Source organism: Carassius gibelio, chromosome A7, assembly GCF_023724105.1.
Source record: "Carassius gibelio isolate Cgi1373 ecotype wild population from Czech Republic chromosome A7, carGib1.2-hapl.c, whole genome shotgun sequence".
NCBI lineage: Eukaryota > Metazoa > Chordata > Actinopteri > Cypriniformes > Cyprinidae > Carassius > Carassius gibelio.
Window position 1 is genome coordinate 3,367,027 of NC_068377.1, and position 26,997 is coordinate 3,394,023.

The 26,997-nt window shown below is 37.0% G+C and overlaps 1 protein-coding gene across 6 annotated transcripts; it reads left to right on the top strand.

Moving 5' to 3' along the window:
- The first annotated feature begins 4,754 nt into the window (after nucleotides 1-4,754).
- Nucleotides 4,755-25,123, top strand: LOC128016436 (voltage-dependent L-type calcium channel subunit beta-2-like). 6 transcript variants are annotated; one of them, XM_052600933.1, is made up of 13 exons: nucleotides 4,755-4,908; nucleotides 9,923-10,042; nucleotides 11,872-11,994; nucleotides 12,416-12,552; nucleotides 13,231-13,307; nucleotides 14,199-14,557; nucleotides 16,337-16,417; nucleotides 17,105-17,163; nucleotides 17,782-17,891; nucleotides 19,297-19,448; nucleotides 20,466-20,561; nucleotides 20,667-20,861; nucleotides 23,670-25,123. In XM_052600933.1, the coding sequence occupies exons 1-13, from the start codon at nucleotides 4,864-4,866 to the stop codon at nucleotides 24,159-24,161; spliced, it is 2,046 nt and encodes a 681-aa protein (XP_052456893.1). In that variant the 5' UTR covers nucleotides 4,755-4,863; the 3' UTR covers nucleotides 24,162-25,123. The 6 variants fall into 6 exon arrangements, with proteins under 6 accessions (XP_052456893.1, XP_052456895.1, XP_052456897.1 ...); XM_052600935.1 differs by having other exon boundaries at nucleotides 4,762-4,908; nucleotides 14,199-14,332; XM_052600937.1 differs by having other exon boundaries at nucleotides 4,763-4,908; nucleotides 14,538-14,557.
- Nucleotides 25,124-26,997: the final 1,874 nt, after the last annotated feature.

Here is a 26,997-nt window from a genome sequence, read left to right on the forward strand (position 1 = left end):
TCCTGAACTAAAATAAACTAGATTAATTTAAAACCAGCTGTGCTAATCTGAATTAGCATCACAGAGGTTGCCTATAAAACATGAAATATACCAAGACAAACTTAAAATTATTCTCTAAACTCATCAGGCATTATAGGAGAGACTCAGAGCTGTTAAATGGCAAAAGGAGGTTGCAAAAAGTACTGAATAAAAGGGTGCCATTAATTGTGGCCAAAATTTCTATCATAATGAGATTTCCCTTCCATTTTACTTCAATGAAAGATTAGGGTTTTGTTTATTTATTTGAATAAAAGATCAAATAGAACAACAGTGCAGATTTATTTTTACAGGCTTCTTTGTGCATATCTACCAAGTGTGCCGATAATCTTTATATATAAAGACTGGAAACACAATCTTAATCTGAAGTTAAACCTGCCTCCTGGTAAATTTAATTTAAGCCTCAGTTTAGTCCTGAAGGTTATTAGCCTTTTAAATACTGGACTAGACTAAGTCTAAGACTGTCATGATTCTGCCCTCGTGTCCTTGATTTTTCCTAGTCTTGAGGCAGGATCATGACAGACCCGTGTTTTGTGTTCAAGCACATGGCCTTGCCTTTGGGCCATGTGCTTGTGTTGTCTCGTTCCCTTGCCCCGCCCCCCTTGTTAACCTAGTCGTGTCTTGATTGTCCCATCTGTGCCACCTGTCGTGTCTTGATTGTTCCCCCTATTTAGATCTCCTAGTGTGCTCTGTCTTGCGTCGGTTCGTTGAGATTTGTTCCCCAAGAATTGTGATTTGTGTGTTCCTCACCTGTGATTGAGATATTGTATCCTGTATAACCGTGAGTGTTATTTGTAGTTAGTGTTCTCCTGTTTTGAGTCTTTGTTTATCTTGATTAATCAGTCCTGTTTAGTTATTGTTGTATCTGCCCTAGTCCTGTTTTCCCCCTCGTGGGTTTTTGTTTTTCCCCTTTTTGTAAATAAACCCCTTGTTTTGTGATTCCCTGTCTGCACTTGAGTTCCTCCCTTGCCTAACCCTGACAGAATGAACCGACCACCAAGGAACTCAGCAGACAGGAGGCAATTCTGGTTATCATCAGCCAGCAAGCGGGATGGTTATGAGGGCTCTCGCCTAGTGGTGTTCCGGGGGACCAGGGGAGGTCGCTCCGGAGCAAGTGGTCGAGAGGAGGAGCCACAGAGGTCCCCCCCACCTACCCAGCTGCCAGCAATCCCAGAGGGTCGTGTCCTGGCCGTGGCAACCCTGGGGGATCAGGCAAGCCCCTCCCAGAGTCCTGAGCTGCCCTCCACAGCCAGCAGTCTCCCCATGAAACGAGGGAGACGGTTTTCATGGGAGTCAACTTCTGAGTCTTTGGCGTCCGAGACTGCCCTGCCCGAGACCAAACTCCCCCAACCCGCCTCTGACCCAGCTGTGGCCTCTGCACCGCGCCCAAGGAGGAAGAGGAGGAAGAGGGGACCTGCCGGTCCTGTGACCCTGTCTCCTCCCGTGCCAGCAGCGGAGAGCGCTGGCGTGCCCGTGCCAGCAGCGGTGAGCGCTGGCGTGCCCGAGCCAGCAGCGGTGAGCGCTGGCGTGCCCGAGCCAGCAGCGGTGAGCGCTGGCGTGCCCGAGCCAGCAGCGGTGAGCGCTGGCGTGCCCGAGCCAGCAGCGGTGAGCGCTGGCGTGCCCGAGCCAGCAGCGGTGAGCGCTGGCGTGCCCGAGCCAGCAGCGGTGAGCGCTGGCGTGCCCGAGCCAGCAGCGGTGAGCGCTGGCGTGCCCGAGCCAGCAGCGGTGAGCGCTGGCGTGCCCGAGCCAGCAGCGGTGAGCGCTGGCGTGCCCGAGCCAGCAGCGGTGAGCGCTGGCGTGCCCGAGCCAGCAGCGGTGAGCGCTGGCGTGCCCGAGCCAGCAGCGGTGAGCGCTGGCGTGCCCGAGCCAGCAGCGGTGAGCGCTGGCGTGCCCGAGCCAGCAGCGGTGAGCGCTGGCGTGCCCGAGCCAGCAGCGGTGAGCGCTGGCGTGCCCGAGCCAGCAGCGGTGAGCGCTGGCGTGCCCGAGCCAGCAGCGGTGAGCGCTGGCGTGCCCGAGCCAGCAGCGGTGAGTGCTGGCGTGCCCGAGCCGGCAAAGAAGAGGGCAGTATGCAAGTCGGCAGTCGTGAGAGCGCAGGAGAGTGCCGCGGCCGACTCTGCAGCAAAGACTTTAGTACAGTGTATCATCTCGTAAGGAGATGCCAATTGTCTTAGCGGCTAAAGCCTTTTCAGATTATTTGTCTAGTCTTGTCCGTATCCTAGAAGTCCCCGTCAGTCCTGTCTTGTCCCCAGCCCCTGTCCCTAGAAGTCCCGAGTGTCCAGCCGTTGTCCCCCCGAGCCCAGTAGATGTTGTCCCCCCGAGCCCAGCTGATGTTGTCCCCCCGTGCCCAGCTGATGTTGTCTCCCCGTGCCCAGCTGATGTTGTCATGAGTCCCGTTGATGTTGCCCCGTGTCCCGTGAGTGTTGCCCCGTGTCCCGTGAGTGTTGCCCCGTGTCCAGTAGATGTTGTCGCCCCGTGTCCAGCTGTTGTTCCCCCGTGTCCAGCTGTTGTTCCCCCGTGTCCAGCTGTCGTCTCCCCGCGTCCCGTAAGTCTTGCCCCGCGTCCCGTAAGTCTTGCCCCGCGTCCCTTGTCTGCTCCTATCATGTCCCCTGTCAGTTGTCCCGAGACCCCTCCCCGCCCCTCACCACCCAGACCTGCCCGTACCCCCCGTCGTCAGCCTTCGTCCTGTCCTCCTAAGATTCCTACCCCACCCACCCGCCCTGGTCTGTCCGCCATGAACTTTGTGGTCCCGCCCCCTCCCCTTCCCTGTTTGTTTTTTTTGATTTGTCACCCTAACCCTGCCGTCGTGTATTCATGTCTGCCTTTGTTATTATTTGTCATGTCTTGTTGGTTTGTGTCGGTGTCCCAGTCCGTCATGTCAGTCATGTCTCGTGTTTGATGTTCCCTTGAGGAGCGTCTGGAAGCCGCTCCTTAAGGGAGGGGTTCTGTCATGATTCTGCCCTCGTGTCCTTGATTTTTCCTAGTCTTGAGGCAGGATCATGACAGACCCGTGTTTTGTGTTCAAGCACATGGCCTTGCCTTTGGGCCATGTGCTTGTGTTGTCTCGTTCCCTTGCCCCGCCCCCCTTGTTAACCTAGTCGTGTCTTGATTGTCCCATCTGTGCCACCTGTCGTGTCTTGATTGTTCCCCCTATTTAGATCTCCTAGTGTGCTCTGTCTTGCGTCGGTTCATTGAGATTTGTTCCCCAAGAATTGTGATTTGTGTGTTCCTCACCTGTGATTGAGATATTGTATCCTGTATAACCGTGAGTGTTATTTGTAGTTAGTGTTCTCCTGTTTTGAGTCTTTGTTTATCTTGATTAATCAGTCCTGTTTAGTTATTGTTGTATCTGCCCTAGTCCTGTTTTCCCCCTCGTGGGTTTTTGTTTTTCCCCTTTTTGTAAATAAACCCCTTGTTTTGTGATTCCCTGTCTGCACTTGAGTTCCTCCCTTGCCTAACCCTGACAAAGACTATTTAAAACCATGACTTCTGAATTCTGTTAATCTGGTTTAGAGGGCCATTTTAGTCTAGGACTATCCGAGAAACTGCCCCTAAAAGTGGGCCTGAGAAGTATTGAAATAGTATCCTTAAGGCCCCAGTATACTTTAAACTAAGTTCATTTTCGTTCTTCATTTGGGGGCAAAAAGAAGTTTGAAAAGGCTGAGCGATGGTATACTGTTTTCGAACATATCCCTTAAACACAACACTGATGAAATGATGAAGTGTGGGCAGTGTGAGATGGGCACCAATGATCAGTATATTATAGACAAAAGAATAATGATTAGCAGTAGTTTCCGAATATCATGTCTGCAACACAAAAGAACCATAATCAGTCCTTTATGGGAAGTGTGAATGTCTCACAGTCTGAAAACTGTAGCATGATGTGGAAAACATTTTTTGGAGTCAGTTAGTTACTTTATTTTATTATGGTTTATTAATTTTAAAAAATTGCACGTCAAAGAAGGTTGAGTTTCAGAACACACTATTACGTAATCAGTATGGACCAATGGAAGCTCAAAGGTGTTTAGAAGCCAAAACAAACTCCCCCTGAAAGTTTGCTTTGGTCAGCTGTTTCGAACTGCTGAAACAAACTCAAAACAAACTTCGTTTCGGTCTGATTTTGTTCGAAATTACGCCATATCAAAATGACAGACTATTATTACAACAACATCAAGATAGTACTAAACTAAATATCATCTAACAGCTAAACCTTTCTATCTATTTATCTCTATGTCTAGACTACTGTGCAAAAGTCTTGCGTTTCCATATTTGGTGACTTTTTTTAAAAAAGGGAAGGAAAGCAAGAAGACAAACGTGTAGCGTTTCGCACTTGATTGCGAGGAGACTTCTTTCTGCTCACATCTGTCTTATGTTATATCCAAAAAGAGGCTGGATTCTCAGTACGTCGGACATCTCAGTCATGTGAACTAAACATTAATGAATTATACGGCTGTCACTAAACTTCTAGTGATTTTTGTTTGGTGTGTAGGCCTGTGTGACGGCACGTGGTAATGTGCATGTCTGAGAGCACAGGTTGTTTGTGGGACGGACTGTCATGTTTTTTTTCTTAGCGTGGGAAAGAGAGAGAGATTTCTGGGTATAGCAGAGTAACTTTGACGTAGTTTTGGGAGGAGAGAGAACGTCGTAGACGGACACACCATTCATTTTACAAGCACATATTTGAGCCCCTTCAGACTCAGCCCACAGGAGCGAGAGGAAACCGCTCTTCCCGCTCCCCCTTCTCTCACTGGGACTGTTTGTAGAGCAGCTGGGTGGAGTAGAGCTCTCTCTCTTTCTCTCTCACACACACACACACACACACACTCACAGATGTTCATAGACATGTACCTCTCAACCAGCGAGGAGTCAGATTTGGTGAGTCCCAAATATCGTACTTTTTTTGTCATTGGTTTGTGATGTTCGACATCCGTTTTCTGCTATTTTCAACAATGCTTGGCTCCTTACTGGAAGTTTCTAGGCTAGGATTTTGTGGGTGGGAAAAAACACATTTCCTGAAAGCTTCTTGAAAATGTTTCTGCCACAGTTTTGCATTGATGTGTGAGTGTTTCAGAGACTTTAAAAGTGTCAGTGCTTGTCTTAACTTTGTGCTTTTAGACTTACTGAACTTCAGGTTTGTAATCAGCTGTCTGCAAGTTTTTGGCATCATAAACCTCAAGGCATAATTAATGGAAGGTTTCTGTAATGTCTGGATCACTTTTGTACTTTCTCTTTCTTTGTTAAGAGTAGTTTCATATGAAACATATCATACGTGTTTCCTTTTGGGTTCATCATGAGGCTATATATATATATAATTTGTTTTTCTAGATGGATGGACCCAGAAGATTCTGGGTAAATATTTTTCCAGAGATAGTCTCCTCCAGCTCAAATAATTCTCTACACAACAAATGAAAATGAAACAAACAATATATGAGAAAGAGAGATAGACAGATAACTTACACTGCTAATTACATCCTTTCAACAAGCAAATCACATAAATAAATGCCTAAAAGAGTGAGGGTACATAGAGACATCGTTCCAGTGTGTGTGTGTGTGTGTGTGTGTGTGTGTGTGTGTGCTCTTGTTTTTGTGACATATCAGGACACCACTCTGTATAATGACATGGGTATGACACAGGTATTACAAGGAGAGGGTGACTTATGAGGACATAACCCATGTCCCCATTTTTCAAAACGCTTATAAATCATACAGAATGAGTTTTTTTGAGAAAGTAAAAATGCACAAAGTTTCCTGTGAGGGTTAGGGTTAGGTGTAGGGTTGGTGAAGGGCCATAGAATATACAGTTTGTGTACATAAACCATTACCATGTGTGTGTGTGTGTTTGTGTGTGTGTGTGTGTGTGTGTGTGCATTTAAATCTGTGTGATTTAGTCAATATGTGTAATTATCCATACTGATGTGTGTCAGGGTGGGCCATGATCGAATGCATCAGAGTGAATTTGTGTGTTCGTGCGACTGTGTTTTCATGTTCTCTTTGACCTCTCAGAAAGAAAATCTGTGCTTAATAGCCTGAGGAGCACAGCTGTGACATGTTGACTCTATATGATTATGTGTGTGTGTGTGTGTGTGTGTGTGTGTGTGTGTGTGTGTGTGTGTGTGTCTTAGAAAGAGATAAATAATACCAACATTGGATCACTTGAATATTATGCCTCTGCATACATTGTGCAAACTCCAAAAAAGTACCTACAGTTCATTGCAGTTTCAAGCTCAAATGAACACTTGTGGCTTTAAAACGGCAGTTTTCATGGGCAGGCTACCCATTAAAATACTTATTTTTGCATGGTTCCTTGCTCAATATTATATTATAACCTCGAAATGCATTTTGCCACAGTGTATAATTTGTAAACGAACACATTTTGAGCTTTGCATCACATATCCATGGACATATTTTTGCCTTTTCAAATACAGTAAACTTGCTTGAGATGCGAAACGCTCCGTTGCAAGTTATGTGAAACACAAGTCACATAAAAGAGCTCAAAGACTTAAAGATGCAAGCAGAAATGGCACGGTTCACTCCTGAAAATGCATTTTTATCTCACATTAGCTTTTGTTATCAGTATTGGTAATGTTCAGCTGGGTTTAGTGAAGGTGCTGCATTATTTTCAAACATGATACGGCTTCAATCTTTTAGCACCATTTACCAGATAATTACATTTCTGATTAATCTTTTTTAAACATGTTTTTAGTGCAACTGACTAGACCTTTTACTTTGAAAGTGAGAGAGAGAGAGAAAGAGAGAGAGAGAATTTGATTGTTGTTTACACTTCACAAGTGTTTAAAGGATCCTGGGCAGACAATCAACCCTTGTGAAAAAGAATGCTGTACCTCTTGATTACCTCATGATATCAACACAAAATTTAATACACACACAGCTCACACCAAAAATTATTTTTCTCCTACCTTATTGCTTTCTTGAGATATTTTTTATTTTATTACTTCAATACTACTATTTACAAATTCAGCTTTTTAAAAAAAAAAAAAAAATATATATATATATATATATATATATATATATATATATATATATATAATTTCAAGGATAAGCACACTTATTTTTCACAAGGGCACGTGCACATCTTGCAGGAACAGATACGCACACACACACACACACACACACACAAGTAAACGTGCAGCGGGATTAATCACAGGAGTCGACACACAGATGGAGCGACTGTGAAGAGCAACGCAGAGGCAGAGAGCGAGGAGGATGGGAGGGGAGGGCAGGTGAAGTGAATGCAAAACAGAGGACATACTGAAGAGAGACAAGAAGACTGTAGAGCGTACACAAGCCTGGATGCCTGAGGAACACTACGATTACACCGAAGACGGCAAGGACAACGTGTAAAAGAAAAACCAGCCTTTAGAGGGGCAGATCACTGCAGCAGAGGAGCCAGCATCTTTCGCATCGGTGCGCCGGGCTCTAGGGAGCGGGGAAGGGCTCTTCATAGAGGAGCATGGCATCCTGGTTTACTGGTGTTGCTGCGGCGGGATGGACTGAGTCTCATTCATTATTCTAGAAGAAAACCGCCACTATCTACACAGGCCACTGCAACTCTCATCATCCACTATGCACAGGGATGGAGAGCAAGCACATGGAATTACGTGCCATCATCAACAACACAGGAGAACTCAACCTTCACACAGCAACAGCACTGATAACATTAGCCCGGGCAACAGCCGAGATATTAGGTAGCACTTTACATATTGCAGTTTTAGTGACAGCTACAGGAAAAACTGTGTTTTAATTTTTGATACCTTCAGCTCTCAGGTTTTAGCTATAATGTTTGCATATCATTTGGTGGATGGTGGGTGGTGTATATTGTAGTTGTTGTTAGTTTACTGAAGTTTGTGGTTGGTATGGTGAGGAGAGCAGATGCTCTAACTGGATTGGCTGATGAAGGCCTCCTGGATACGACTGCTGAAACGAGCAACAGGGAACCAAGTCAAGAACAACATCGCTGTAAGAAACCATACATCTTAATATACACTATTTACGTGTGGAAATTGAGAGCAAAAGGATATGCTAGTATGTTGCTGAGTATTTTACTTGTGATTTAATACTTAGATATTCTTGAATGATGGATATTAAACCCACATTTCACTTGTGACCTTGCTTGACATTAGGTGACCGTGATTTCATGTAAACATAGTGTCTATCAAGTATGTTAAGGTTTCATTTCTAAATATTTTCTTCATTCTCTTTACAACATTCCATGTGCAGGAAATTACACACAAAGATGCACACATTTGATTGTATTTATGTGTTATTGCTAAAAAGCAGTGCGCTTAATTCTATTGATTGTGCACTTGTAGTGTACTTCAAATCTTAAAAGTATATTTTTTTTAAATGTACAAAATATTGAAATAAAAGGCCACTTTAAAAGTGAGACTGTTTCACACTTAAGTGCAATTTTAAAAAGTGGCAATAATTTCAAATTAAAAGTTTTGCTTTAGAGTGCATTTTAAATCATTATGTTTTAATCATTTTGTCATGCTTTATAGAAGTGCACTTATTTGGATGTAATGCTGACTGACTAAAGTACAAGTAAAGGGCTTGATTATGATTTGAACTGTAGTGTGTTATTCAATATTATATTTAAAGTGAATATATTTTAAATGTACTAAATTGAAACTTCATCATTGCAAATCACAAATATATTTAAATATGACATATATTATACATATAATATGACACACACATTTCACTAGAAAATCAAGTGTCCCGAAAACATTACATTCAGTTTGCACGCAAGTATATATATAAGTACCCTTTTTAGAAGTATGTTAAAGAGTACTTTTTTATATATGCAAAAATATGGTTACAGCAAATAAAATAATTACAACAAATAATTGTATTATTATTTTTTAATTTTTATCAATCTATTTAAATTGAATGTCTTGTATGTGTGTGTGCCGTAAGGTGATTTATTTTGGACAATCCATACTTTTCTGTTTTACTATTATCCATTTCAATTTCAAAACACTTTATTATTAGCTGTGTCTTAGGGCCGTTGCTAAGTAGGGAGCATTCTGTACACTGTGGTATAACTGAGTCCCCAGTGTAGAAACGATATGATGGTCTGTAGGGACAGCTCCCATTCGCTCCAATAGCACAAGGAAAACCCAAAATAGTGTTTCTGTGATTTCCAGAAGAGGAAACAATGTCGAGAGATTGATAAGAAATATTTAACATTTGCTGAGAAACACACTAGTTTTCTGAAATGTAGTCCCAAGTTCATTTAAAAGGCCAGTTCACCTAAAAATGAAAACTATCATCATTTCCCCACCATCATCATGTCTCTCCAAGTCTTATAACTTTCTTTCTTCTTTAAATAGCTTAAAAGAAGATATTTTGAGAAATGTTTTAGTTTGGGGACCAATTGCTCACTATTAACTAACTAATAACTAGAACTCAATAAATGAAAAGCCTCCTAATTTGCTGTCTATTAATAGTTATTAAGGTAGTTGTTAAATGTAAGTATGGGGTAGAGATAAGGGATCTAAAATAAGGTCATGCAGAATAATGCATTAATATGTGCTTCATAAGTATTAATAAACAACCAATATGCTGTGGCATGCATGCTAATAAGCATCTAGTTAATAGTGAGAACAGGTCCATAAAGTGTAAACCATTTTTTTAAAATCAAGCTGTAAATGGCTTACTCTGTCTCTGCTCATTGAAACAGGAGAAACTATTTTGTTGTGCACAAATGATGCACACCAGATTTAAGCAGAGTAGCTGGATATTTATCTTGAGCAAATGAATAAATGTCACGGTAGACAATCAAGTAGTAAACGTGTCATAATCCATGAAAGGAATGCACACACAGACATAAGAAAGAGTAAAAAAAATCTCCCTGATTTTTCCACAGGGTTCAGCGAACTCATACACTAGTCGGCCGTCTGACTCGGATGTGTCTCTGGAGGAAGATAAAGAGGCCTTACGCAGAGAAGCTGAGAGACAAGCACAGGCTCAGCTCGAAAAGGCCAAGGTTTTGCTGCATGTTTTACTCCCTTTAACTGAATAATTGCCAGTTTGAGAAGGGTTTGTTCAAATGTCTGTTTTTCTGTCTAATAGTGTGGGTCTTTTCAAAATAGCATACTACCATACTACTCATGTACAGTACATCTCTTTATATGCAGTAGTGGCAAACCGATACTGTATATCACCAAGGCCGATATATCGGCCGATATTACTATAAAATCTTACTTTAGAAACTTAATAACTGTTATTTTTTCTTTTATAAATCATGCACTAAATTATTAAAACTTAGGATTTAAGGGTTTGTCTAGATATTGAATGTAATCTTATTTTAAGGCTTAATTTATAGCTGGATGCTTTTTTAGACACTTTCTTTGAGGCAAATCAATGCTGTTTGGAGGTGATGTATCCCATCTATTTTTATTGTTTTATTCAGTCTTGTTTTTGTCACACTCTCCTTCACATCTAGGTGTTTGACATCAGTCAGATTTTATAATTTATTTACTGAATGCACACATAAATATTGATAACAAAGCCAGATGGTCTGCAGTGAGCAGAGAGAAGTCAAATATTATTCACCGACCATGTTTCCAGAAATATCAATTCTCTCACACACACATATAAAAGCTGTTAATCTGTGATTGTTAACTTAAATAGTTATTCTACTTGATTTAAAATATAAAATCTAGTTTAATTGGTATAAAGTAATGTACAAAGGTTGGTTCTGTGGCATTAAAACATATTTTTGAAGTGCAATGAGTTAATTTACCATATTTAGCTTACCATTTTTTGCAGTACACTTTAAACCACTCTTCAAAGTGCCTCAAAGGAATAAAGAGAAGCAGGAGTCCCTATTTTCTTTCACATTTTCTTTCATTATTCAGTTTTTCTTTCCTAAGAGTGTAGGAATTACATAATTTCACTCAACCAAAAAAATCTGATGTGTGTTAGTCAAAGATTCAGCTTAAACATTATTAAATAAAACAAACAAGCTGACAGATGTGCGTGCGTGTATTTTTGGTGAATGTGAACGAAACTGTAGATGCTGATTAGACTGAACAGGCATTTACATAAAAGGTTACAATCACTATGTCTGATCAATACTGCATGGGCAATGGTAGTAGTGTTACGTAAGAGACAAACAGTGGCTGTGAAAGCAAAATAAGGGTATGAAATTGTACTACAATATAAAATAAAAATATATATTATTTAAAGCTCCTATAATAAATATAACATTTTTTTTTGTCACTCCATAAATCAGAAAATAATGTCAACCCCAAGAAAAAACACCATGTTTTTAGGAATAAAATGTTGTATAAAATCAGGCAAATGATATATGAACAAAACCCTCAGTAAAAATCCTCAGAATATTAATAGAAATGAAACTGTCTGGTGTATGTACAGTAAGTGCTTCTGAAGTGCAATAGAAAAATATGTATAGTAATTAAAATCTACGGACACAAATAGATCAAATGTAATACTTAAAAGTGTATTTTGGATGTTTTCTTTAACTAATCTGTCACTAGGCATGACAAAACATTATTGTGTCTGTAGTGTCTTGCCTTAAATGACACAAAAAAGCAACATAAAAGTTACAGCTTGTAATTCTTTCAATAGTTTTGTCTGGGGAAAATATTGAATTTTACAATTCTGTCATAATAATTTAATTATCCTCATGTCGATCCAAATCTGTATGCATATCTGTTGCACCCTACTGTGGACTTTGGTGCATTTTTCAAAATATCTTCATTTGTGTTCCACAGGCTTGTTGTTGAAATCTTTTTGTTCTACTATCCATTAATATTTAATACTGTAATCACTCTTTATTCTTCTACACAGTCTAAACCAGTGGCGTTTGCAGTACGTACTAATGTTGGCTACAGTGCTTCTCCTGAAGATGACATCCCTGTGCCTGGAATGGGAATCTCATTTGAGTCTAAAGATTTCCTTCATGTTAAAGAAGTGTGTATTTAAACATGTATCCATATGTAAAGAATACATTTTATATATATATATATATATATATATATATATATATATATATATATATATACACAGTTAAAATCAGCTGGAGTTTATTTAAAGACATAAACTAAAGGAACACTGTATGTCCATATCACAATAAACACAAAACACAATACTCAAAATACAGCCTGCATCAGTCTTGCACACATGTATAACAAGTATATCTGCAAATTTAAAACACCCAAGATAAGTTTTTCACTTGAAAATGCTAAGATATTTTTTTATTTTACTATATATTTATGATTTTTGAATATTTAGTTTGTAAGGTTATTTTTACTTTGTAAGGTATTCCAATGATGAAATAATAATAATAATAATAAAAATACACCGTGGGTGACTTTTGTCTGTTTAATGACAGAAATTTAATAATGACTGGTGGATTGGTCGCTTGGTGAAAGAGGGGTGTGAAATCGGCTTCATCCCAAGTCCAGTGAAGCTTGAAAGCATTCGCATCCACCAGGACCAACGTGCAAAACAAGGAAAGTTTTACTCAAGGTATCCACAAATGCACAACAAGGTTCTTCACTAAACAAATTGGCTTTAATATGACCCAATTAGTCTGCATTTCACAAAAGCATCCCTTGTGAAAAGAAGTGCACTTAACTGTATTGAATGTGCATCTTAAAAGTGTATTTAAAAAAACTTTACTTGCAGATAATATAATATTAATGAAATAAAAGACCACTTAAGTGACAGTTTCATGACTATATCTTAACACACTTAAGTACTCTTTTAAAAAGTGCACATCAAATAACATCAAATCCTAAATTTCCATAAATATCCATAAATGTCAAAAATAACAATACAATTACATAAAGATGTACTTAAGTCCCACATAAGTTGGTCAATTAAGTTCATTAAGTGTCTGAAAACATTACATTCAGTTCACACTGATGTATATTCTTATAGTATATTATTTCCATAATACGTATTCTTTAAAAGTATGCTACTGTACTGTTTTCACAAGGAATCGGAAGCCTAAGTAGATTGTAGAGATGATTGCCAGTGGTTTCTACAGTGTACTCAGGCTTACAGTGCTATGGCTTGCTGGAAAAATCACACACACTTTGTAATCGTTTAATTAAAGCACATTTAAATACATAAAATAAGTCAACTACAACCTTTACACCATTCCTTTTTGTTAAGAATTATATGTTGTTCTTTTTTTCACAGTAAATTGGGAGCAAACTCTTTATCTAGCTTAGCAGACGTGGTTTCAAACTCACGTAAATCAACCCCTCCATCTTCAGGTACGTTAGCGTCATTGGATGTCATTTTAAAACTCAATTATATATATTTATTTACATTATTCTGCACATCAAACAACTTTTATTGTGAAATATGACTTAGTCATATATATCACATTATATTGTATTAACAGGATTCACTTTGGGAATTTTATATTTAAAGAGAGATACTTTCATGACTACGTTTCTTAACACACTTAACAGTACAGTTTCAAAAAGTGCACTTTGCAATAATGTCAAATTAAAAGTTTTACATTAAAATCCTTTGTCATAGTTTAAAGAAGTATTCATATTTTGATGTGTTGACTGACTAAAGCACACTAAAAGGACTTTATGATATTATTAACTGTAGTGTGTTATTCAACATTACATTTAAAGTCAATATATATTGTACAGCAAATATATTTAAATACATGACATACAAGTTTCAACAGAAAAGACAAATAAAAATGTATATTTTAATCGCTTGTCAGTACATTCAGCAGTACTTTAATCATTTTTAATAGGCAATCAAAGAAATTATGAAAAAGATGCACAGTTAAGCCTTACTTAAGTGAGTCAAAAAAGCTCTAAAATTAATCTAGCTGAATCGAATATTCATTTAAACTGTTACGCAATTTAATTTAATTGCAATTAACATGCAATTAAGTGTCCAAAAACATTACATTCAGTTCATGTTTAAGTATTAGCACTTAAGTACTATTTTAAGTATGCTATCTTTTTTTAAAATACCATGTTTTTACTCTAATGCTGTGTGCTTCAGTGCATAACTGTAATTTATTGTCTGATAAATGATTGATGTGTATTGTCTATCTTCACATTGTGTATGAATTCCCCGTGTGTTTTGCTGAGGATCATATGTACGTGTGTGCGTGTGTATATATGTGTGTGTAGCTGTGGACATAGACGCTGCAGGGTTAGATCCAGAGGAGAGTGACCCTCCTCCCCATCAGCGTTCACCCAAAGCCAGCCCAAACACAGTAATACCCCCTTTAGCCCGTGAGAAACGAATGCCTTTCTTTAAGAAGGTAAAGCATGCCGATGGACGCTCCCTCGCTCTGAATCTGTCCCGTCACAGCAGCATCACGCAGAGCCTGTTTCGCTTGTCACCGTCCAAACATCCATGTCAGCTTATTCCACTCACTTTTTCTTGTCTCTGTTCCTCTGTATCCCAATCCTTCACACTCCCATGGTCTTTTCTTTTTGTCTGTTCCCCTTCCTCCTTTCCTTTAGCTAAGCAGAGGCACAAGTCGGTAAGTCAGGCCTCTCAGAGAGCCGTGTGTTCAGTGGATGCTGAGGCCTGCAGCGGCTCATTCCTGTCATGCAGTACTTACAGTTTATTAATTATAACATTGTTATTTAGACGATGGCAAGAAAATGAACAGGGTGTCTATGAGGACTGAAACTCCTCAGTGAGAAATTTACATGATGGTTTCAATCTGATAAGATCATTTTTAATATATATATACTAGAAAAGTTTTATTGAAAAGAGTCACTTATGCTCACGAAAGCTGCATTTATTTGACCAAAGACTGTAAAAACACTAATATTGTGAAATACTATTGTAGTTTCAAATATCTGTTTTCTATGTGAATATTTGTTCAAATGTCATTTATTCCTGTGATGTGCAGCTGTATTTTCAGCATCATTCCTCCAGTCTTCAGTGTCACATGATCTTCAGAAATCAGAATAATATATTGATTTGCTGCTTGAGTAACATTTCTGATTATTATCAATGTTGAAAACAGTTGTGCTGCTCAATATTCTTTGTGGAAACTGTGATAAAAATGGTTGGTAACACTTTAGTATAGGGTCCAATTCACACTAATAAGTAGTTGCTTATTAGCATGTCTATTATTAACATATTGGCTCTTTATTAGTGCTTATAAAGTACATATGACATCCATAATCCTACCCAATACCCTAACCTTAACAACTACTTTATAAACTAATAATAATCATCAAATTAGGAGTTAATTGAGGCAAAAGTCATAGTTAATGGTTAGTTAATAGTGAGAATTGGACCCTAAAATAAAGTGTGACCAAATGGTTTTATTCAGCAAGGATGCATTAAATTGATTAAAAGCGAATGTAAAGACATTTATAACATAACAAAAACATTACACATTCTTTTGAACTTTCTATTAATCTAAAAAATAATCATAAATATTAAGCAGCAAAAACTAGTTTTAGCATTGATAACAATAAGAAACATTATTAATGATTAAGCACCAATAATAATTAAGCAGTAAATCAGTATATTAGGATGATTTCTGAAGGATCATGTGACACTGGAGTAACGATGCTGTAAATAAGAGCATTTTTTATTGTAATAATTCACAATATCATTGTTTATAATATGCAGCCTTGGGGAGTGGAAGATACTTTTTCCAAAACATAAAAAAAACAAATCCTTGCAATTATGGGACTAGAAAATGTACAACAATGTAGGAATGATCAGATGGCCACTTCTTAGTAAACACTTCACCGTGTGGGTCTCCCTTCTGACATTTCTCTGTTACACAGCTTCAGATTTGCCTGTTTGTTTGTGCATGGTTAACCAATAAGATTACTGTTTGTACAATTGCATACAAAATAGTATAAATAATAATTTTCTAATTTGCTTGTTTTAAAAGTCTGATAATAACATACCATTTTAGTAAACCTCCCAATATATAATAAACTTTTTTTTTCTTTTTTCTTTTGGGTGTCAAACTTAATTTGAGTTTAGGCAAAACTAATACATTAGTTAACTTTTGAAATGCATTCAACATTGTGCTTAACCTGCAGTCTAACTAAATGCAGAGGTCATTTTTTCTTAAATTCAATTCTGAAATAATTAACAATGGAGCAATGTAAGAACTGGACATTCTTATTAAATTTGACACTTCATAATAGTATTTTTAACCAGATCTACTGTTGTTTCCCCTCTTTTCTCTCTCCTAACTGTGATTGTGAAGTGTGTGTTCAGTGTTTGTGTTCTGTGCGCACACTGAAGAGGTTAATGGTGTGTGTTTTGTGATGCCGTACAGACAGAGCATGTTCCTCCATATGACGTGGTGCCGTCTATGAGACCCGTGGTGCTGGTGGGACCGTCGCTCAAGGGCTACGAGGTCAGCTGCTGCAGAACCCATTGTGACTTCATAGAGGAGATATAAAGGGTTAATTCACCCCAAAAGTGGAATTATCTACTCTATACCCTCATGCCACTCAAGCTGCTCTTTGCGATACAATTAAACTACTGACAAAACATTGCAAACATAAGTTGTTCAAGAGAGAGCACTACAAATGAACACCATGCCAATCACTGCAAAAAAAAAAAATGGTGCAGCAATCACTGGTACATTTAACAAAGTAACTTTTCAAGTACCAAAACTCTAATTGTAAAATGTACTCCAATAATCTGTTTTATTCACAACTTTGTAAAATCACTTTGTACAGTGTAGTTAATTAATAACATGTCCATGCACTTTTCACGCAGAAATGCATTTAAATGTAGACACATTCAGATCTTTGTAGATACAGTAGGTAAATGTGATAAATGTGGTAAACGACAGATTAATAATGTTAATAATATAATATTTCCATTCTGTGTGATTCTGTCATGCACAGTATTTGAGTGCTTATATTCTGACTAAACATTTTCCCAGTCTCACATGAATTCTTATTACTTTACATTTACACTTAACTGTATAGCATTTAGACTTATGTTGACTCTATGAATGTTAAGCAAAAAAACTCAAGTTTAATGTAAAAAAGGGACAAAAACCTAACATGATGCTTTTTTTGTGTGTAAACAGGTAACAGATATGATGCAGAAAGCGCTGTTTGACTTTCTGAAGCACCGTTTTGAGGGGAGGTGAGTCTTTAAGTGGTTTTCTTCCTCCTCGAGCCGCTGTTGGGATCGTTTATATATTTGTGTGTGTGTGTGTCACGTGAGTGTTTGAGGTTACTTTAAATAGTCACATCTCATTGCCTTAGTTGGCCATGCTGGTGCCTGCAGCTTCCCTTAGCTGCAGTTTCCGAACACAACTGTGCAGGATTTACAGTATGACAGTTTCAATTATATATCTTTTTGGTGAATCTGAATGAAATCAGATTTTTTTTTTTTTTTTTTTTTTTTTACAAACTTAGTCCTGGACAAAGTTATATGTGGTTTGAAATTAAAATGCATTTCAGTTTGTTGTTTTTGCATGTATGTTTCCGTCATCTTTTCAGCATCATTACATGTGCAATGGTAGTGTATCATGGTCTCCACAAAAAAAAAAATGAAGCAGCACAACTGTTTTAAACATCGATAATAAAAACAGAAATAAAAATGCATGCTATATATATATATACATTTTTTCATTAACCATTTTAATACAATATACTCATGTACACACATGTTGGTGCATTGCAGTTAGATTTAAAGCACTTGTATTTAATTAGCATTTGCAGTTAACGCTGTGAACGCTCCTTGTTTTGTATAATTCAGGATCTCGATCACGAGGGTGGCTGCTGATATTTCTCTGGCCAAGCGCTCTGTGATCAACAACCCCAGTAAACATGCCATCATCGAGCGCTCGAACACACGCTGCAACTTAGGTGAGAGAACCAGTTTGATGCTTTGGTGTGAATTACTAAAAAAGGATGTAAATCTCATCTCAAATGATGAGATCTACAAAATGTTCTTTTTTTGCACTCAACCTTTTTTTTTTTTTTTTTTTGCATTCTTGCTTACATTAATTTAATTCTCTTATACAGTCTTATACTGTTGAATTCTCCTTTCTACAGTATCCAGAGCACGACATGTGCACACTCTCACACAAGAGAAGATATTTGTTCTAGTTTGTTCTCAAATCTGGAAATTATTTTAAACAGTTTAAGCTGTACAATTTTTTGGTCATTCTGATATAAATAAATGTCATAAATATCACAAATATCTGCATTCCAACAATATATATTTTTTTCAAGTAATAAGTACAATAAGTTTATTTTTTGCTTATATACTGTGTATCAATGCTTATTATGAAATTCAATGCAGGCAAAATACTACAACAAAATACTCTTTTTGTTTTACTGAGTTGGTAAATTGGTAAAGTTGACTTGTAAATTTGTCTCTAATTAGTGGTTTCAATCAATCAATATAACAGCTCAGTATCGGCAGAATTGGTTGGTTCTTGTTCTGTGAGTCGAAAAAGCTATTTAATCTTAATTTGCCTGATTGAAATGAGATTACTGACAATGAAACAAAGATTCACAAGAAAGTGCTGTCCCAATGAATTGTACTTTAAGATAACCTTATTGTTTTTGTTAGGAATGATTACTGAAATGTAGCGTTTCAACAAATGTACTACAATAATTATTAATAATGAAATTGTAATCATTGAATTATTAAAATAAAGTAATAGGCCCCAAGAAGTGGTGGTTTACAGTGAATGTATAACAGCTGTGCCTTAAACCCCCTTGCTGTTATAAATTCACTGTAAACCACGGCTTCACGGGGCTTATTACTTTTATAAAATGTTTATTCCATATATGTAGTAGGGTTTCACAAAATAATAAATTATAAAATAATAAATAATAAAAACAATATTCTTCCACCAAACAATGTAGTTCCTCAGAAACAATTGTGGTTCCAACAAAGTGGTTGCCGAGCAACACACAGAAGTAAACAAAGGTGTGGGTTTGTAGTGTAATTTACCACAGCTCTGAACGTGGCTCAGCCAATCAGAATCAAGGACCGGAACTCTCGGTTTTATAATTGGAATTTTTAAAAATGGAATCAAAAAGAGAACCGATTCCTTATGATTTCCTTCCATAACTATGTGGCTTTTAAATTGTTTATTTTTTGTTGAATTCATTACATTTCACGTTATTTACACCCAATTATTCTTTCTGAATTGTAATCGTAGCTTAATTGTTTCCAGTGGTTTGGTTCTCTCTGAGTGTGTGTGTGTGTGTTCGTGCGTGTGCGTGTGTGTGTGTGTGTGTGTGTGAGTGTTTATAGCCGAGGTTCAGAGTGAGATCGAGAGGATCTTTGAACTGGCTCGCACGCTGCAGCTGGTGGTTCTTGACGCTGACACGATAAACCACCCGACTCAACTGGGAAAAACATCTCTTGCTCCAATTATTGTCTATGTCAAGATCACCTCTCCACAGGTACACACACATATAATAATATACTTAGTCATATACTTAAATCCTATTTAAAAGGGTCGAAAAAGCACACTTGAGTACAATTTTATTTTTATTTATTTATTTTATTCTATTGTCTATGAAATATGGTTAAAGTACTGCTGAATGTGCGGACAAGCATTTATGGTACAGTAAAATTTACTTTAATGTCATTTCAGTTGAAAATTCAGTATGTCATCAAATGTGTTTGTATTTACACATTTGTAATAATGGAGTGGCAAATGCATTATATTATATAAATTATAATCAAGTACTTTACATGTGCTTTAGTGTGTTAGTCAACACATCAAAACAATGTTTAGTAAACAATTAAAGAAGTTAAAACAATGTTTTTATTAAAACTGATTTAAATGCACTTTAAATGAAAGCTTTTAACAAAGTGCACTTTTGCTAAATCAATCTACTTAGGCTTCAGATTTCTTGTGAATAGTAGTTCACTAGCATACTTTTAAAAAGGATAACTTTTATGAAAATAATATACTATAATGCCCAATCACAATTATATTTTATACCCCCTTTTATCCATGTTAATGACAATTAAATGAACTTGAGTGCTTTTTTGACCCACTTAAGAAGGACTTAAGTACACACACACATATATAGTTTGATATTATTATTTTGTCTTTAAAATGTAAAACTTAAATATTAAACTTTTGATTTGACATTACAAAGTGCATGTTTTAAAAGAGTACTTAAGTAAAGAAAAAGTCTCTCTTAAAGTACACTTAAGTGGCCTTTTTATTTTATTAACAATGTTATCTGCAAGTAAAGTTTATATATATATATATATATATATATATATATATATATATATATATAATATATATATATATATATATATATATATATATATATATACACAAAATATTCAATAGGATTAAGCAGTTTGTTCACACTGGTTCCTCTGATTGTCTATTAGCTTGTCTTTCTTCAACACTGATATGTTGCTGGGATGTTGTTTCTGCTGTGTCCTTCTTTCAGGTTTTGCAGCGGTTAATAAAGTCTAGAGGAAAGTCTCAGGCAAAACATCTCAGTGTGCAGATGGTGGCAGCAGAAAAACTTGCCCAGTGCTCTTCAGTGAGTTACCTACTCACCAATATAATTACTTGAGATGAACCTCACTATCACACTTTCTTTGCCCTCTAACAGTTCACCTCACACGCTCGTTTGTTCTCTATCCAGGAGCTTTTCGACATCATTCTTGATGAGAATCAGCTGGAAGACGCCTGTGAGCACATGGCTGATTTTCTGGAGGCCTACTGGAAATCCACGCATCCTCCCAGCGTCCCGCAGACAAACCCTCTGCTGGAGAAACTCACCACAATGGCTGCAGCCGCAGTCGCCTGCAAGGACTCACTGGCTAACCAGCAAACAAAGGTGCATATGAAACTCCAACCTGCACTTATATCAGCAAACAAAGAGAGAGAGAGAGGGCCGAAAAGAAACCATCAGTTTTCAGTCGAGAGAAAAACAGCAAATTCAGGGTAGGGCTGGACGATTAATCGAAAAGTAATCAAAACGGAAATTCAGAACCTCTAACCGGCGTAATTTTCCCATGTTGGTTATTTCGTTTTTTTAATCCTGTTAAAGCCCAAATTTTCTAAATTATGTCATCAATAACTTACCCTATGAATAAAGTTTATTTATTTTTTAATAAGCTGTAGACAGTTTATTCTATATGGAAAAATGCTTAATGCGAAACTTTGCGCGTTGCGTTTATTCACCACCACAGCTTCTTGTCTCCATTGTCAGCAAGCATGATTTGTGTTATTATTATATTATTTAAGTAAATATATTATTTAAGTAAAAAGTACTCTTTTCATAAGGGTTCCAATAAGTCAGATCTCTAAATTCCCAGGAAACTTAAACTTACTAAACTAAATTATAACACTACATGTTATAATATCCATGTTTTTTTGTGAATGTCCTTATCATTCTGTTGACAAATACTGCTGCTTCTCAGACTGAGGAGGTCACTCCTGTTACAGATGAGTAGCCTCAGTCACGGTGAGTGTGTGTGTGTGTGTGTGTGTGTGTGACACTGAAGCTCAGTCATGCTTTCATTTGACCAAGATCAGAATAGAAAACCAAATTTTATTAGGATTTAGCTTGAAGGAATAACTCACCCAAAACGAAAACACTGGCATCATTAACTCACCCTCATGTCACTCTAAACACTTATGAATCACAAAAGAAGAATTTTCTTAAGCTGTTTTCCAGAGAAATGGAAATCGTTTATATGGGCTACTATTATGGTAATCTTGAGGTTTGTGTGTGTGTGTGTGTTTTTTTTATCTGGACAGTTCATGTTTATTATGTGCTTTTGTAAAAGAGCAGCATCAACATTCATTTTTCCACAGAAGAAAGAAAATACAGTTTTGAAATTGCATGAGGATGAGTAAATGAGGTCAGGTTTGGGTGAAACTTGTTTTTTTATATATATAATCTTAGTGTTTTGTTGACTTTTTTTTTTTATTATTATTTATTTTTTTATAATCTTAGTGTTGTGTTGACCTTTAGTTTTTTTATTTATTTTTTTGTAACTGAATAAAAAAGGTAATTGCTCACAATTAAATTTTTTCTTAAATTCTGAGTTTATCGTGGAGTTCTGACTTTATAACACACGATTGCGAGTTATAAAGCCAGAACTGTGAGATATAAACTCACAATTTAAAGTCTCTCTCTCTCACAATTCCAAGAAAAAAGTCAGAATTGTGTATTTATATCCCACAATTCCAAGAAAAAAGTCAGAATTGCACGTTTATATCCCACAATTCCAAGAAAAAATTCATAATTGCATGTTTATATCCCACAATTCCACGAAAAAAATCATAATTGCGTATTTATATCCCACAATTCCAAGAAAAAAAGTCAGAATTGCGTATTTATATCCCACAATTCCAAGAAAAAAAGTCAGAATTGCGTGTTTATATCCCACAATTCCAAGAAAAAAAGTCAGAATTGCGTGTTTATATCCCACAATTCCAAGAAAAAAGTCAGAATTGCGTGTTTATATCCCACAATTCCAAGAAAAAAGTCAGAATTGCGTATTTATATCCCACAATTCCAAGAAAAAAAGTCAGAATTGCGTATTTATATCCCACAATTCCAAGAAAAGTCATAATTGCGTATTTATATCCCACAATTCCAAGAAAAAAGTCAGAATTGCGTATTTATATCCCACAATTCCAAGAAAAAAGTCAGAATTGCGTATTTATATCCCACAATTCCAAGAAAAGTCATAATTGCGTATTTATATCCCACAATTCCAAGAAAAAAGTCATAATTGCGTATTTATATCCCACAATTCAAAGAAAAAAGTAATAATTGCGTATTTATATCCCACAATTCCAAGAAAAAAAGTAATAATTGCGTATTTATATCCCACAATTCCAAGAAAAAAGTAATAATTGCGTATTTATATCCCACAATTCCAAGAAAAAAGTCATAATTGCGTATTTATATCCCACAATTCCAAGAAAAAAGTCATAATTGCGTATTTATATCCCACAATTCCAAGAAAAAAGTCATAATTGCGTATTTATATCCCACAATTCCAAGAAAAAAGTCATAATTGCGTATTTATATCCCACAATTCCAAGAAAAAAGTCATAATTGCGTATTTATATCCCACAATTCCAAGAAAAAAGTCATAATTGCGTATTTATATCCCACAATTCCAAGAAAAAAGCCTGAATTGTGTGTTTATATCCCTCAATTCCAAGAAAAAAGTCATAATTGCGTATTTATATCCCACAATTCCAAGAAAAAAGTAATAATTGCATATTTATATCCCACAATTCCAAGAAAAAAGCCAGAATTGCAGGGAAAAAAATCAGAATTGTGAGAAAAATATTCAAATTTGTGAGAAAAAAAGTCAGTTACCTTTTTATATTTATTCAGTGGCAGAAAATGGGCTTCCATATAGATCTGATGTGGTTTGAAGTGATTTGCAAAGATTTCAAAGTCTCAGTGTGTGTGTGTGTGTGTGTGTGTGTTAAAAAAGCTCTGCATTGAAGTGTTTAGTGTGTTTTTTTTACACACTGCAAAACAATAATCTTTTTGATAACACTTTACAGTAAGGTTGCATTTGTAAACATTAGTTAACTACATTAGTTAAGTACATTTAGTTTGGGTTTGCAATCCATATAACTGCTTTATTCCATGTGCATGTTGCTAAAACAGGGAAGAGTGAGTGAGCAGACAGCAGAGAGATCAACGGACGACAAGACGGGCTTTTATGAGGACTACCATCATCATCATCACTACCAAACTCAGACGCAAGGACGTTTGGAAGACGACAACACTGAGGAGCGAGATGCTAAAGCTAACAACGACCGACAACTGAGAGAATGGAGAAGCGGTCACAAACACCACAGCCATCATCATCATCACCATCATCATCACCGCCACCATCACAGTCGCACCACGAGGACGCTTTCCAAACAAGAGACGTCAGAGTCCATGTATCCTGAGCCTCTTGCTGGACAAACACAGCCAAACCATCATCATCATCATCATCATCACCACCGGGGCGACAAAGAGAAGGAATACGAGCACAATGAGAGGAACAACCGGCAAAGAGGAAAGCAGAGGTCACAGCGAGACCCTCATCACGAGCGGGACAGGAAACGAGGAGAGGAGGAACGGGCGAGAGAGCATTACATAGAGCAGTGACACACGTGCCACAAACACACCGACCTCAAACTCATGTGTAATGTACATGACACGTGTATATGACTTTTCTAAGAGTGGACAAATTAAATAAAGATAATTAGATATATAATTTAATATGGCATGAATGTTGAAAATCTCTTTATTTATTTTTAATCCTCTTTTTTTTTTTTTTGCTTTCCTGGTCTTATTGAACAAATTATAGATGCATGTTAATGGGAATCTAATAACTTGTTCTGACTGAATTGTGTTTGGAGCAAAAATGTCACTGAAAGTGATAAAAATGGCAGAATATGTCCCCATATAGAAATCTGCTGTTTATTTCATCAGATGTACTTTAGGTCAAGTTAATTACTCAAATGTTATTTATTTTATTAGTTATTGTTATAATTTATGAAGGTTTGTTTTTGCCATAGGAATAGTTTTTTTTTTGTTGTTGTTGTTGTTGTTTTGTTTTTTAAGTAAAAGCTACTATTTATCTCACAATTCCTTTTTTAAATTTTTAATTTTGAAAAAGAAAAGTCAGGAATATAAGATGTAAATAAGGTAATAACTGTGAAAAAAAGGTTTCCATTTCCTTTTATTTATTTATATTTTCTTCTGTTGTCCAAAAAAAAACTTTTTTTGATATTACAAGAAAAATTGTGAGATAAAAAAAGTGCAATTACCCTTATTTTTTTAATTCCATGGCAGAAACATTCTTCCATAATTATTATTATTATTTTGTTATTGAATACTGTGTTCACACATAAAGACATCATATGACATTTAAAAAAAAAATGATCTATTGAATTCTCGATTGCATCTTCACTGCTGTCTGCATTTAGTTTGAAAACAGAATAGGATATTTATTTTATGTTGTGTGGATGTCATTTCAAACTGTTATTTAATGTTAATTACTTGTGTTTTAATGTTACAGAAGTGTGTATTGCCTTGCACATAGGATAAAGACGTTACAAAAACGACATGATAGTGTTGGTTTACTTCTCCAGCAGTGCTGTGCTGTTTTAAACTGCCATCCTGACAAACTGGGAAACGGGAAATTTGTTCAATTAAAAGAAAACTGTTTGAGTTTTGTTTCCATCTGTATAGTCTTTGAACTGCTAGAGATATGACATATACTCAAGAGTATTTTAGGCTTTTGTTAGTGTTACTTATGATCAGTGATGCATTTACGCAGGAAGTGCACTAAGTGGGTTTAAAAGCAGAAATGTGCCATTTATATTCTCGTAAAAACAAACTTTGATTAATTTGGTCACATCAGTCATGAAAACTGAATTTCCATGATTTCTTTTGAAATAAAACTTTCAAATATAATTTGCGAACAGAAACAAGCTTCCCCATCCAAAATAAGAATAATCTTAATTTAACATACCTAAACACAGAATGGTGAACAATTTGGTTGAATTCTGCCCTTTATTTATATAGGCTTCAGTTTAAATTTCATTGATAATATGCAATCAAAATTACATAATGAATAATTGTTGCACTGATATAAATACTGTGTTTGCTTTCCCCCATGCATTTTAATGCAGAAATTGAGAATAGACTTTTGTGCGAGCAAATGAGTAAAGAGTGCTGTCATCCACACAAATAGCGAACCTAAAAATTATAAAGCAATTAATCAGATTTCTTGAGTTGATTAAGCAATTCTATGCAGTCTCACATTTCTCATGAAGTTGCAAAATATTTATTATTTAAAAAAAGAGGTATCAAAAATATTATTGTTACTAATTTTTACATTTTACGATTATGAAAATTATGGCCATTATGAAAAATAAAACATTATTTGATGGTAATAAAGGCAATAGTCTTCATTAAATTATAAACGTTTGAAAGGGATGATCTAATTAAAAGTACATTTTGTTTCGTATTTTGGGAAATGTGCAAAAAGGGTGTTTATATATTTCCCATATTATATAGTCACGCTCTGCATGATTTAATAATAATAATAATAATGTTTAAAAAAGGATTTTCGCAATAAAAAAGTTGAATGAATCGTGGAAAGACACATCCACACATTCTGTAAATGTATGCGGCACCAGTGCTAGCCCGAAAGGCATCACCGTGAACTGATTTGCTTTGCCTTCAAATGCAAATCTCGCGACCAATTCTATAGTTCGTTTCGCAAGGAGATTGAGAATTTCTTGCCTCAGAAGCGGCTTGTTGTGTGCTGGAACTGTCGACATGACCATGCCATTGAACCGGGGTGGTCTGCGTCGAAATTGAAGCATGTAGCCATATAGCCATTTCATTGAAAAACCGTTACCACTGAAAAAAGCTATTTTTGTTAAGGTGTCACAGGCCTTAATGCGTTTTCAACATACACAACACAGACAATCTCTATCACCTGCAACCACCATGGGTACTTCTTGAGAACATCTCAGACGCTTCGCAACGGGCTCGTCGCTCAGTGTTCTCCTCATCTGCATCCTCCCATCAGGAACGAGGCTTTTGCTCCAATTTTCACCCATTTTCAGGAAGGCAGAGGAGGAGCAGAGGTGCACGGCAATGGATTCCTCGACAGGCAGAATGCACGTATATCCTCTGGGCTTCAGTGAAGATCTCCATCCCGCCAGAACGAGTGCAAGTAGATTGCGGCACAGTCCACGCCTTAGTGACCTCATCGTGCATGTCGGGAAGGAATGGGTCTAGCTTCCTCGGAGCAGCAGCTTGGTGGCCTGAGTGAAGGAACCACAACTCCAGCTTTCTTTTAACTGGTTCGGTGGAGGATTCCCGCTCTAGGTCGAGATCGCTCAGTGCCCTCGTGAGAATCCGGACGAGCTCACCCTGTAATGCAGTGTGTCCCTCCACTTAAGAGCACCCCTCTGGAGTGTGG

Excerpts from the sequence above, each read along its gene's own strand:
- LOC128016436 (XM_052600932.1), top strand. The coding sequence starts at position 7,945 with ATGAAGGCCTCCTGGATACGACTGCTGAAACGAGCAACAGGGAACCAA. Across the intron at positions 10,043-11,871 it reads CTCAGCTCGAAAAGGCCAAG|TCTAAACCAGTGGCGTTTGC; the intron begins GTTTTGCTGCAT and ends TCTTCTACACAG. Across the intron at positions 14,558-16,336 it reads CTAAGCAGAGGCACAAGTCG|ACAGAGCATGTTCCTCCATA; the intron begins GTAAGTCAGGCC and ends GATGCCGTACAG.